Source organism: Spinacia oleracea, chromosome 4 (assembly GCF_020520425.1).
Source record: "Spinacia oleracea cultivar Varoflay chromosome 4, BTI_SOV_V1, whole genome shotgun sequence".
Lineage (NCBI taxonomy): Eukaryota > Viridiplantae > Streptophyta > Magnoliopsida > Caryophyllales > Amaranthaceae > Spinacia > Spinacia oleracea.
In genome coordinates, this window is record NC_079490.1 from 119,009,116 (window position 1) to 119,023,460 (window position 14,345).

At 31.6% G+C, this 14,345-nt stretch overlaps 1 protein-coding gene across 1 annotated transcript; it reads right to left on the reverse strand.

Moving 5' to 3' along the window:
* Positions 1-4,681: 4,681 nt before the first annotated feature.
* LOC130460129 (protein REPRESSOR OF SILENCING 3-like) lies at positions 4,682-6,731 on the reverse strand. Its single transcript, XM_056827809.1, has 2 exons — positions 6,367-6,731; positions 4,682-5,212 (listed from the first exon to the last, which is right to left on the reverse strand). Exon 2 carries the CDS (start codon positions 5,164-5,166, stop codon positions 4,774-4,776), a length of 393 nt encoding a protein of 130 aa, XP_056683787.1. The 5' UTR covers positions 5,167-5,212; positions 6,367-6,731; the 3' UTR covers positions 4,682-4,773.
* Between the last annotated feature and the right edge of the window lie 7,614 nt (positions 6,732-14,345).

The following is a 14,345-nucleotide window of genomic DNA, read 5'->3' on the forward strand; positions in this document are numbered from 1 at the left end:
GCAACAACATCAAAGAGTTTCAGGCTAAGCTCCTACCTGTTAAAGAAAGTGGATACTCCCTTGAGGCTACTGATTATGGAGGCTGAAAATATAGATTTCATATAGTGATATACAGAGTATATATGTAACATTTGTTTATAAGATTAATCATATTTTATTCGATTAATATCATAGTTTTTTTTCTTCTTATAAGTACTTAATTTAGATTAGCCCTAACCATCTAGAAAATCATATTTGCTTCATTATGACTTTTGTAAGTCATATGACTACCTTTTATGTTTGCTTACGCAAGATAATTTCCTACCATAAGTCACAAGTTATTTGGTACTCAATGTCAATTTTACAATACCATTTATAAAATAGTACATAAATTTGGTACTGGGCTACAAATTTCCAATACCGTTTTTACAAGACATTTGCATATCCTAAGTGTTATTTGGTACTCAACGCCAATACCATTTTCATAAGATAGTACATAAATTTGGTATTGGGATCCAAAATTTCAATACCATTGTTACAAGATAGTAAATGAATTGGTACTCAAATCCAAAATTCCTCCTCCTCTTTTGGCTCAATTGTCCCTTATAGTGATCAACAATCCATCTCTCTTGCTCCTCCCATTTTGGCTCAATCGTTACTTACAATGATACACTTCTCGTGAATGCTTTTTTTTCTCGGGTTTCACTGTGGCTCGGGTTTGGTCGGGTTAGGCCGTTAGGGGCCGGCTCCCATTTTTGCAATGGAAACGTTCCCCGGAGTTCAATTTTGGTATTGAATTTTGTAATGAGGAGGCTTGGAAACATATTTGAACTTGAATTGGGGTCCGAAATCAGGATTTGGACTCGAGCATTGAAATATCATAACTTTGAATTAGGAACTGAAATTGGAATTTTGGATTTGGAATATTTTCAAATTGGAATTGTATTTGACTTAGAATTTGTGCTCGGATTTGAACAAAAGTTCGAAATTAAATCGAATTCCCAATACCAGTTTACAAGACAGTAAATGAATTTGGTACTCAAATTTAAGTTTTCAATGCCATTTTACAAGATAGTTAATGAATTTGGTACTCAAATTTAAATTTTCAATGCCATTTTACAAGATACAAGATAAAAAATTAATTTGGTACTCAAATTTAAATTTTCAATGCCATTTTACAAAATAGTAAATGCATTTGTACTCAAATTTAAATTTTCAATACCATATTACAAGATAGTAAATGAATTTGGTACTCAAATCCAAAATTTCAATACCATTTCCCCATTTTGGCTTAAAGTTCGATTTTGATATCAAATTTTGTAAATGTATGTGAACTTGAATTGGGGTACGAAATCAGGATTCGGACTCGAGGATTGGATTATCGTAACTTTTAAATTGGAAATTGCGGATATTGAACTTGTGGAGTTTTGAACTAGGAAGCGGAATTGGAACATTGTGTTTGAATTTGAATTTGAAATTGTGTTTCACTTTGAATTTGATTTGAAATTGGAATATTGTGATTTGAAATTGAAATTGTGTTTCACTTTGAATTTGAAATTGAAATTGAAATTGTGTTTCACTTGGAACTAGGAAGCCTATGTTTTGAATTAATATCGTATAAGATCATATTCATTTGATTAATATCATAGTTTGCTTATTGACAGGATTAAGTCGTATCACCTAATAAAAAATAAACCTAATTCCACTAACAAGGTAGCAAGGGAAGTCAGGATCGTATCCACATGGAAATAGGTGTTCTTATTTCTACTATTAAAACTAAGGTTTAGACTATTGGGAACAGGAAAAAAGGTTGATTTATATAACTAAAACTAAGACAATAATTAAATCGGGGAATACAATATTAAGGGAATCTAGGGCAACGATTCACCACAAATGCAGATCAGGATTGGACAACAATCAATCAAAAACCATAACTCGGAAAATATGCATCTCTCGAATCTTATGAATTCCTTAGGAAATTATATAATTGACTATCATAAGTCACAAACTATTTAGTACACAACTAAAAAAATTCCAGCACCATTTTCCAAGATAGTAAATGAATTTGGTACTCACAACTATAAATGTGTGATACCATTTTACAAGATAGTTAACGAATTGGTACTCAACTCCACATTTGCAATACCATTTTGCACCATGAAGTGACACGTGTCAGTCCAGGTGTCTATTTTAGTAGAAGTTATAGACTTTTAATAGCATATGTTTATTTATTGATCAAAACTACAATTATGATTCATAATAACATAAAATAATATATAATACTTTATTGATTACATCCATATAATTATCTTATAACATCGATCATATAGAGTTAAATGGTCAATTATCTTATAATATCTCGTTGGTTTATACTCCCCCGCTCCATAATGTTCCTAATTTTTCCATTATATATTGCTGTCTCCAATGCACTACTTTGACCATTAGTAAAATTATAAGAAAATTATTATTTAGAAAATTTACATTGAAAGGAATCCAATGAGATCCCACAATTTAATATTCTTTTTGTCATCTGCACTACTAATAGTTTTCAAAGTTTTTAAACTTTGATCATATGAATAGTAACACGAGGAACATTATGGATGGAGTGAGTATAATTATGTTAGGAGTCATATAAAATTTGGTAAGTTCATATTGAATCATATACTTAGCTTATGTTTTGAATGAATAACTTATAAGATCATATTTATTGGACTAATATCATACTTTGCTTGCATATAAATAATATAATTAAGATTTTTTAGAACATCCTATTTGACTATTAAGTCACAAGTTGTTTGGTACTCAACTCCAAATGCACAATACCATTTAACAATATAGTAAATAAATTTGGTACTCTACTCCAAATTTACAAAACCGTTTTACAAGATAGTAAATAAACTTGGCATTGACTCTAAATTTCCAATACCATTTTACAAGATAGTAAAAGAATTGGTACTCAATTCCAAATTTATAATATCAAAAATAGGAAATGACACCAAATTTGTATATTGCAAAATAGCTATCATATGAGATCATATTTATTGGAGATTTGGAGTAACATCATAGTTTGTTTGCTTATAAATAAGTAGCTTAAATGTTTAGAACATCATATTTCATTCGTTAGAACATTCTATTTGCTTCCAATTATGACTTTTACGAGTCATACGGTTATCTTTTATGTTTTTGACTTAAGATAATTGACTATTATAAGTAACAAGTTGTTACGAGTCATATAATTATTTTATAACATAGTTTATTGATTACGAGTCATATAATTATTTTATAACATTATACATAGTTAAAAAGGTCAAGTATCTTATAATATCACATTGGTTTATATAATTATCTTACGAGTCATATAATATTTTATAAGATCATATTGTATCATATGCTTAGCTTATGTTTTGAATTAATATCTTATAAGATCATATTCATTAGACTAATATCATAGTTAGCTTGCATCTAATTAAGATTCTTAGAACATTCTATTTGCTTCATTGTGACTTTTACGAGTCATACGATTATCTTTTCTATTTTTGACATAAGATAATTGACTATATATTATAACTTATAAGTCACAAGTTGGTAAATGAACAATACTATTTTACAAGATAGTAAATGAATTTGGTACTTAACTCCAAATTTACATCATCGTCTTACAAAATTGTAAATATATTTGGTACTGTACTCTAAATTTTCGATACCATTTAACAAGATAGTCAATAAATTTGGTACTAAACTTCAAATTTACAATACCATTTTACAAGATTGTAAATAAACTTGGTACAAAGCTTTAAATACCCATGCCATTGTACAAGATAGTAAATAAATTTGGTAATCAACTCCAAATTTCCAATATCATCACCCTTTTGGCTCAATCGTTCTTTAATTACAATGATCGACAATCCACCTCTCTTGCTCTTCCATCGTCTTTTTAAATTGACATACCTCTTACTTAACCATCTATACAAATCCATATGATTCTCAAACACTTCATTGGTCGGAAAATAGGAAATAGCACCAAATTTGTATATTACAAAATAACTAAAATACGAGAATAAATATCTTATAAGATCATAATTATAGGATTAACATCATTGTTTATTTGCTTATAGATAAGTAGCTTAGATGTTTAGAACATCATATTTCATTCGTTATGAATTTTTAATACCATTTCCAATAGTAAATTAAATAAATCACAAGTTATTTGGTACTCGACGGTAAATTTTCAGTACCATTTCCAATACCATTTTACAAGATAGTAAATAAATTTGGTACTGACTCTAAATTTTCAATACCATTTTACAAGATAGTAAATTAACTAAATCAAGTTATTTGGTAAAAATTAATAATATCAATAATACTCCATAAAAGTTAAGAATATTAATGTAAAAGTTAAGAAAAATCTTATAATCAGTTTACATAACTTTTACTATATGAAAGCTCACTTTTAATGTAAAAAACTAACTTTTACATTTTTAGTTTAGTAAAATTTTGGAAAAATCTTATATCAGTTTACCTAACTTTTATTACATGAATGCTAACTTTTAATGCAAAAAAAACTAACTTTTATTTTTTTTTTTAACTCAAAAAGGCTAACTTTAACTTTTGAAGTTCCATAATAAGACCAATAGCCTATGTAGGATTTGAACCTACATCTCCGCGCAAGTTGCACGGTGCTCGGCCAGTTGAGCTAATAGGCTTACAAAAATAAAAACACACAATGTAGAATATACATAGCAATCAAAAGATTATGCAATTCAGATTGGGATGCGAGTATCAGCACCCTAAACTTCAATAGCAGCTACTAAAAAAACCATTTGAAGTGCCACTATCACTTGATTTGTTTAACTGTTGCTTCTCAAGTAGATCTCTAGGTAATTTCTGTGAAATGCTAAAGGAGCTACTCTTTCCACCGGCCACAAGCTGAGTCCACGGAGATTTTTGCAGCCAAGAACTGCCTTTAGTTTCTTTATCTGAACTTGCACTTGGTCCGGCTGGCTGAGCTCCCTGAAGCTCCTCTCTAATGTCCTTCGACTGGGATGATTGGTCCACCACGTTTTCAGGCATAGAGTTGCTGAGCCTTTCAAGTTCTTTGTTAACAGACAATGTTTCAAGTCCCTCTCTAATCTCCTTTGACTGGGATGATTGGACATCCAAGATTTCAGGCACAAAGTTGTTGACCATTTCAAGTTCTTCTTTGACAGACAATGTTCTTCACACCTGAAGGAACCTGAAACATTGCAGTAACAAAACATAACATTTAGGGTCCTCACTAGTTGGACACAAAATTATAAAAAAAGAATCATACAAGATAAGCAAAACAAGTAACACAAATCATTAAATAAAATGCATCATCTGTTTAAAACTTTCATTCATTTGAAAGAGTATTTTTCAAAAGAAAAAAAAAATATGAAGACCATAGCAATCTGAAAGTCTGTTATTAAAACATGCTACTCCATATCACATAGCAAGTCTGGATAGAAACGGTAACTGTACACCGGGAAAAGACTTGCTCCTAAGAGTTACTATTTGCGAAAAGTACAAAACAGAATGTCTAATTGCGGGAACATCATTTCCTTGCGCATAAATATTTCAGGATCACTATGATCGCTACATTGGATACCTAAGGGCAGTATAGGTCTATTGTGTTAATGTCAACAATTATCTGTACAATAATACCCAATTACCATTACAAAGAAGCTAAACAAAATCTCAACGTCTCATATGTATTAATGTTGTTCAGTTTCTAAAGTCCTCTTTATATGTTCAGAAATTTCTTCTGCTGTTTTTGTTCCACAAGCTTAATGTTTGTTTAGAGTTTAGACTACAATAAACGAGCTACCTAAAATGTCTTTCTTACCTCTTGTTTTGTTGGTTGTATTTCTTGTATATTCACATCAGTATGCTCAGGTGCAATGCAGTTGACATGTATACAGAAAGGTTTTGATGCTCTGAATAGGGTTGCAGCATAAAAAACAATTTTGATTTTTGATAGCCCTTACTCCTTAGGACTCGACCAACCTATATGGAAGATACTCCAATTAATGGTAAATTATGTCATGTAACTACAACAAATGCATCCTTACTACCAGAAAAAAATATCAACCGGTGGCAAGTTACTAAATCTAGTTTTTCTTTGAGGGGGGACGTTAATAAATCTAGGTAATAGATGAATATATTAATGAACATCTTTTACCTTTTCCACAAGCTTAATGTTTGTTTAGAGTTTAGACTACAATAAACCTCAAACAGTCCAGTAACAAATTAATAGGTCTTACTGGAGTCATCATCTGTACTGAAACAGATGATTGCTGGGGAGAACTCAACAAAGATTATCACAAAACATGAAATCGAAAAGCTAATTAAAGAGAGAAAGAGGGAAACCTTGCTGGAGCGCTTGAGATGAGCAGCATAAGCTTTGACGAAAATGAGGAGACAAAGAGTAAGCAAAGTGCTCATAAAACTATGTTTTCTCCGCCTAATCAACCTTCAACCAACCTTCAATGTCACATGATATCAATGTTAACAAGAAATGTTAAAAATCCCCAATTTCTTTAACCTCTTTCTCTCTCCTCTCAAACCCAATTACGGAAATTCAACCTCCAAATTCGATCGATTCTAGCAAATTGATGATCAAATTCTACTCAAATTTCACTTCACTTAGCTATACTTAAATTAAAATTGCCATATTAACATCATTCCATCATAAACCATGAAATCGAAAATCTGAAGAGAGAAAGAGGGAAACCTTGTCGGTAAATTCTGTCAATTTTTTCTTACCCTCCATTGTTGGTGTTGAATTAAAGAAGTTTCTTCTGGTTCTGAGAGAGAAAACGATGGAGGAGAGAGAAAACGATGGAGGGTTTTGATTTTTGTTGAAATTTTTGGGTTATGGCCTATGGGGCTCAAATTCACTGATTTAGTTATGGCGCTCAAATTTTGGGAGATTTATTTGATGGCGCAAAATGAAAATTTCATTCTCTCTCTAGCTTTCAGTTTGGCGCTCAGAGAATAAGGCTTTCCCTTTTTTTTTTGGTCTACTTTTACCCCAATTTTGAGAATATTATTATTAAATTCTGGTATAGTCTTAAAGACTCTAGTAGATATAGTCCAAGACTTTCTCGTCATGTGAATAATAAAAATTATTTGTTGGTTGATTAGGTAAAGCTTACAGAGTTACGATTCTATAGAACAAATCGTGTTCAAGTAAAGTCGTTGATTATATAAAGTTTAAACGAAAATGTAAGATTTATTTGGTGGGTTTGAAGAAAAGAGAGGATGGTTTTGTATGTTTGAATGATTATCAAGGTAAAGGGAGGAGTACTTTATGCAGGATTATAGAGGGTAAGCTTGAAATTAGACGTAATTAGTATCTTAATTTAGCAAGTGAGTTCTGACTCTTTGGGTGGTGGAAAGACTTACAGTTAATTGTATAACTTTCATTGTTTACACATCACATGTGGATTGGTGGATTTCTCATAGTTGGTGCTGCGCTGTTTATGTCTTACTTGTTCTTACTGGTTTATAGCCCGGTTGGGAAATGGTGTGGGAATTAAGAAAATGAAATCTTGTAATGATTGATTGTAAGAGTAATGATTGAATGTAAGAGAAAGTAATAAAGTAGTAAATGAAAGTAATAAAGAAATGAAGGAGAGAGAAGATATTTTTAATAAAGTAATAAAAAAACATAAAAGTGGGGTTGGGTGGGTGAATAGGAAAATGTGAATGAATTAAATAAGGGATTGTAGGGAATTTTAGGGTAAAAAGTCATGTCCAAAAATAGAAATGGGAAGAACATATAGGAACGCCCGAAATAGAAACGGGAAGAACAAAAAGGAATGGAGGGAGTACATAGTATAAGGTTTAAAAATGTAGCTTGTAGCCCTCACGTCAGTCATATGGGGTAAGCATTTTTATTAACAGGTTCATCTTCAACCTAGACATTTTTTATTAGCATAGCTACTCCGCCAAGGGAAAACAAGAAGAATGAAGATTTTTTTTTTTAGAAAAGGGTCTACGTTAGGTAATGGAGACATCCCACATCCAAAAATGAGATAAGTGCGAAGAAAAAGGTATTTATTAAGTTGACAAATCGAGTTATCCCACATTGCTAACATAACTTCCGGTAGAAATTAGGGAAACTTATAAAAGCAATCAATTAAGTTCTGCTATGTTACATGGGTGTTAGATAAGGTTAGGAAATCCTCGTGCTCTAAAACTTTTGTGCCTAAATTTAATATCCTCAAAGAATATTAAGTGTTTTATTTTATTTGTCATGTTGTGAGCGTGAAAATAATTAAAACTTTATTCTAACATTACAGTTGAAAACTTGTGAAAATAATCAGTTGTGAGCACGGAAATAATGCTACATGTGTTTTTAAAATATTTCAGAACATCATATTTTAATCCAAAGTTCTACATAAAACATATTTAAGAAGCTCCTAAATTACCTTTAACACTGTTTTGACATTTCACCCTAAAAAATGGACGTGGAAGGTTCTTATTTAAAATATCTTGTACAGTAATTTACAATGCTCCCAAAAAACATAAATTAAATATTTACAAAAACAAATGTCATGATATAATTTTTTTTTTAAAGTTGTTTTTAGCAAGATAGTTTGTTATTGATATATTTTCGATAATAAACTTTATTATTAAATGGGTACACCAAATTAGTTTCAAAGTGTTTGTCCGTTTTTTGAATTAGTTCCAAATGAGGTTTTAGCCAATAAATCCTAACAAACTATGGTTATAATTTTATAATCACTATAAAAATTAGTCCAGAATTTCTTTCAATGTGGGATATGAAATACTTTTTACATCCAATTATTATTTTCCGATGTGAGACATGAACACTTTTTATATCCACTTTATTATATTACTCCCAATTTATTTTCGATGTGGGACGTGAAGCACTTTTTATATCCACTTTATGATGATATTACTCCCAATTTTTTCGATGTGAGACGTGAAGCACTTTTTTATGTACTTTATGATATCACTCCCAATTTTCTTTCGATATGGGACATAAGGCGCTATTTATAACTATTATATGACGAGGAAGTAAAACCACGTTATGTTTATATATTGTCACATACATAACATGTATCAAAAATAGTATGGAAAATGCAAGCCCAACCATTAGCCGGCTGAACAGGGCCTCATGAATTTCATGATAAAAGGGGCTCCAAAATTATGGTGAAATTATGAAAGAAAGCCCACAAAAAAAAGAAAAAAAGAACTTAGACACGTGAAGGACGGAAGGAGTTAACTTTATCTCTCTTCTTTGTTAACCAATTTCCCATGCAACCAATCTATTGTAAAAAAAATGTCTTTCGTTCATAGCTACTGTTACATGCCCATCTTCACAACAAGAACGAAGCCCTTGCTAGGCTCGTTTTCTCACTTAAAACGAACTAGATAACCGAACAACTAATGTGGATATGAAGAGTAACTGCTAAGTATGCGAAAATCATTATTTTGTATCTTTTCCACTTTCCCAATATTCATATTGTATACCATTAACATTTGTATCTTTCCCACCGTCCCATTAAAAATTAATTTAAAAGCTCTAGAATATTTTCCATTCTTTATGAATTATCACGAATAATCTTAGGGTTTGCTAGGGTAGCACCTTAAGTTGTTCAAACGACTCGTCTTAAACTTAGGCATGTCCATTTTAGCTTTAGACACCCCAAATTGTTGTGTAGGGAACCACTAATAAGGATGATATTTTTGCACTTTCAAAGTTAATATAGATAAAATTCTTGAGTAATAATAAGGGTTGTCACATTGCTTGTTCACCAACTTCCCGATAATTTTAAGAAAATGATCTCAACATCCATATTTTTACAACCTCCATCTACACTTAGTTGTCAAATTGCTGGTTCACCAACTTCCATTGTCAATGCAACAACGGAGGACCGATACTTAAAAGCAACCTTAGGAGCAAGACAAACCGCAAGCGGAATTAATACGAAAATTTGAGTTTGATTTCCATTATTTTTGTTTGAAAGCCGTAGATTTATCAGTACCTATGTGTTTGAGTTTGTGTGTTAGTATGTTTTTGGATTTTTTGAATCAGTGTTAATTAATTTTTCTTATTAATAAAATATTTTCTTTAAGTTCTCATTCCAGCCAAAAAGGTTATGGTCAATTGATCATTATTGTATACAAGTTATTTCGCAATTGGTTAATTAATTCAAAGACCTAGTTGAAGGTTTTGAACCACCTAAATGAACCTCCAACCAAAACATTGAACTTTAAAGTCGCAAAATCATCCTTACGTGTGATATTTTTTATTTTCATACTTCGTTGTACAAGAAACGTTGAATGATGCATGGGATAAGTGTTTTATCCAACGTTCTACTCGTCGTAACCATGAATTGTTGCATATAGAATCCAATCGATCCGTCTTACATTTAGGCATGTTCATTGGAACTTTAGGTGCCACAATCTGTTGCGTAGGGAACCAAGAATAAGGACAAAGTGATTCTAAAATTATCTTCATTATTTTTGGAATATAATATTTTGCCTACGAAATTGATTTTGATGTTGTTAGAATAATTAGGAATGTAATCCGTACTTCGTATAAGATCATATATAATCTTATTTCCTTATTCAATAATGGGACTGCCTGTTGTTATTTTAGAAATCACCAAATACTTAACGTAACATAGAGTTGTATTCTAAATAGAATGAGAGGTTAAAACGTACATGACAAAAATTCAAACTTTGATTATGCTTAATTAGGTTTGGGCATATGTCAAACATAATTCGGACTACCTAACAAAGTAAATGCATGTCATAAATAATTAGGTCATGATTAAATTTAGGCGTATTACGAATAATTTAGTTCTGCCTAATTTAGTTTATGATTGCATTCATGTTACAGATATCTACCTAACGAAGTATATGCATGTCATAAAAATGGAATAGTTTGGATTAATACAAAATATGCTCGTCAATCTAACTGTTGTGCTCCTCCGCATTGACTGGGCTTGGTCTCACATATTTTTTTACCCCTTACTTACATATTACCCCCTGACTTACATACTACCGGGCTTGGAGTATTTTTTTCAAAGCGAAAATCAATTCATTAGTATGTATGTTTTAACTCAAATAACAAGCACACACCTATATCTCTATTATATAAGCCAACTCCTGAGGTCGTTTTTGTAAATTAACTTTTCGTGTCCCCATTCAAAAATACCAATATACCCTTTTTTAGTCGTTTATCGTGCTGACTGCTACCCTAACCCTTTCCCCTCCCCCTCCCGTTTCTCTCTCCTCCCTCCAGTTTTCTCCTTCCTTTCTCTTCATCTTCTTCGATCTTCTTCCTCTAATCCTCTCCCACCAAATTTGAGCCGCTGAATTCCTAGCAAATTCTAATTGTCTCAAACCAGATTCTATCAATTCTTCTACAAAGCTACAACTCGATTGTTCCACTTTGGAATCGAAATTAATCTCAACAATTGGTTCAACAGGCTTTGGGGCTGTTATTTGATCATCCAGGGGAAATTTTAAGGATTTGGTGAGTGAGTGATTGTCAATTCGTTTTTTAATGTTTAATTTCGCAGATTTTGTTATTTGAATTTCTTTCAAATTCAAGATTTTGTTATTTTGGGAAATCCCCAATTCGATTCGTTAATTTTTGGGAACCCTTTAATTTTGTAATCTCAAATCTCTGTTTTTTAATCTCAAATCTCTTTTTTTTAATCTCTATCTTGCGTTATTGAATGTGTTTGATTGAAACCCTTTATTTTTGTTTGATTGAATTTTTTGATTGAAACCCTTAAATCTGTTTGATTGAAATTGTGTAGTTTGTTGATTTGGATTATTATTCTGAAAGCATAGATTTTTGAAAGAATTTCGATGTGAAGCAACTTTTGGAGAAGGATTTGAGACTAATTTCGGTCTTCTGACGTCGATGAATTCGTCAAAGGTAATTTATCTCTCCAGAAACCCCAATTTCGAAACCCTAATTTTATGTTCCGGTAAATTGATTATGGTGTTTAATTTTCAATTCGATGTTTCTGGTGATGAAGTAAGATCATGAAATTTGAATAACCAAAACAATTAGTTCTCTTAATTTTGTTAAATTGATTATATATATGAGTGCTTGAAACCCGCATTAGGATAAGGCGTATCATCATATTCACATAATCATCATGAGAAACCAGATTTAAAAAGACAAATACATGTGATTAATCCTATCACTAAAGCCAAATACAAGATTAATGAAGTATATTTAAATGGGTAGATGGACCCTGTGGTTGAGTATTTAGATAGAGTAGCAAGTGGCATGCATTCTATTATTAGCAGTTTAATTAGCACCTTCTAATAATAGTACTTTATAGTCGTTCTTTAGCGCACTAAACATTCAAAACTAACCCACTTCCGGAAAATTAAGATCAACTTGGTGTTAGTGGTCGAAACTAATTTTGTATTATTCCATCATTTGTCAGAAGCTTAGCTGCCTACATTTCTGATCTACTACTATTTCATTCGTGTTAAGTGTTAAACTATGGACTGCCCTTTTCATATTTGGATATATCAGTATGTATAAATAAAAAAAAAATAGTTAAACATGTTAATGGGTAAATATTTATTTTGATATTCCTAAATTTGACTAAAATTAACTTATATAAACTTAATTGAACTTATCTATGCTGAAAAAACTTATTTGTCTGTGTAAGATGTCTGAAATAACCTATTTTTGTTGATATTCCTGACACAAGTCAAAATATGTTAGATAAATTGAAATTGGATTTGGAGTCGAGTAATTTACTAATTTGATGGATCAGGTACTTTGGAAGAGGAATTCTGGTGTTTGTTAACATGATGAGATGATTAAATTAAGTTGTAATTAACCTAAGATCACTAATTTTGGTTTGCAGGTAAATTTTAGTTGAAAGGTGCATTGTGAAAATTCAGATAGTTTTTGGTGTGAGAAATGGCGAAAAGTAAACACATGTAATCTTGGTGGTGGGATAGCCACATTAGCCCGAAGAATTCGAAATGGCTCCAAGAAAATCTAATAGGTATAATATGCTTTTCTGACTTTGTTATGATGTTGGTTGTTTAGCTTTTCGGTTTGCAAGATAACACCATAATATATTCATTAACATAATATTACTTTTGAATTGGAGTTGGAAGTGTTGAGACTAAGAAAAAAATTTCAGTTTATTTTGATGACTAAAGATTGATAGTTGGGATAATTATTGTAGCCTTTTTTAGGTTGTTCTTCATGGTGTTGTGGGGGTGGGATATGGTTGATGAGTTTGTGTATGAAGGACGACATCGTGTGATATACCTCCTGGATCCTAGGTATTACTTGCCTGAATTCTGCCTCTAATTTTGTTGCTACTTTTTGTTTTGGTTGATATCTTTTGATCAGTTTAGTTAAAATATATTTGTTTAGCTAAGAACGATCAGCTGAGGGCTTTTTATATTTAGAGGTTGCATATATAATTTGTTCCCTAATCTAGGAAATGCGCTTCTCAAGTTTGTATCTCTATTATATAAGCCATGAGCTGAGGTTATTGAACACATATTTAATGTTTATTGGAGTTTGATACCTTAGCTTAGTTGTCATATAGAAATTAGCCTTGACTATTCTACAAAGCTTCTGGTACCGAGAAATCACAGCCTATTGGGGCTATACTACAAAGCTTGAAATTTGATACCTTAGCTTAGTTGTAATATAGAAATTCTTGGAAGTTTTATACCTTAAAGAACAAGTTTGTGTCAAAAGGATGAAGCATCTTTCTGCTATATCCAGTCATCAGCCCTTGCCCCTCAGTGGCTAATAATTGGTCCTCAATTGATTAGAAGCGCTTTCTACTGCCCTTGAGAGAAAACCCCAAAAATAAACCTGTTGGAGTGTAAAGAACGTGAAACTTGCTTAAACACGCCAATGGACATGGAAAGGTACTTTAAGTTTCTATTTGACTTGCTGATAACAGTTATTCTTTGGTTGTGAATGGTTTCCTACCTACGGGAAAGGATTTTGTTCAAAAAGGATACATGAATGACCCATCTCTTACACTTTCGCTGTTTGATAATTGCTCTAGCTTATTTTGTAATATGAACTAGACTTTTGTGCATAAACGATCATGCTACCTTGCCCAAACTTAATTACTGTTAGGATAATTGAATAATTTATTTTAGGGCTTAAAAGGAGCTGCTTGAGGAGCATTAACATCTATTCAGGCTGATATTTTTGTCCACATGAAAGGGTTTCTTTTTTATATTGTCATAAATGGTTGATTCTCTTATTGTAGGTGAATGTTCACATACTAAAGATGTTACCTCCTGATCAAGAAAACAATATTTTGTTGCATCAAGTTCATTGTCTGGCC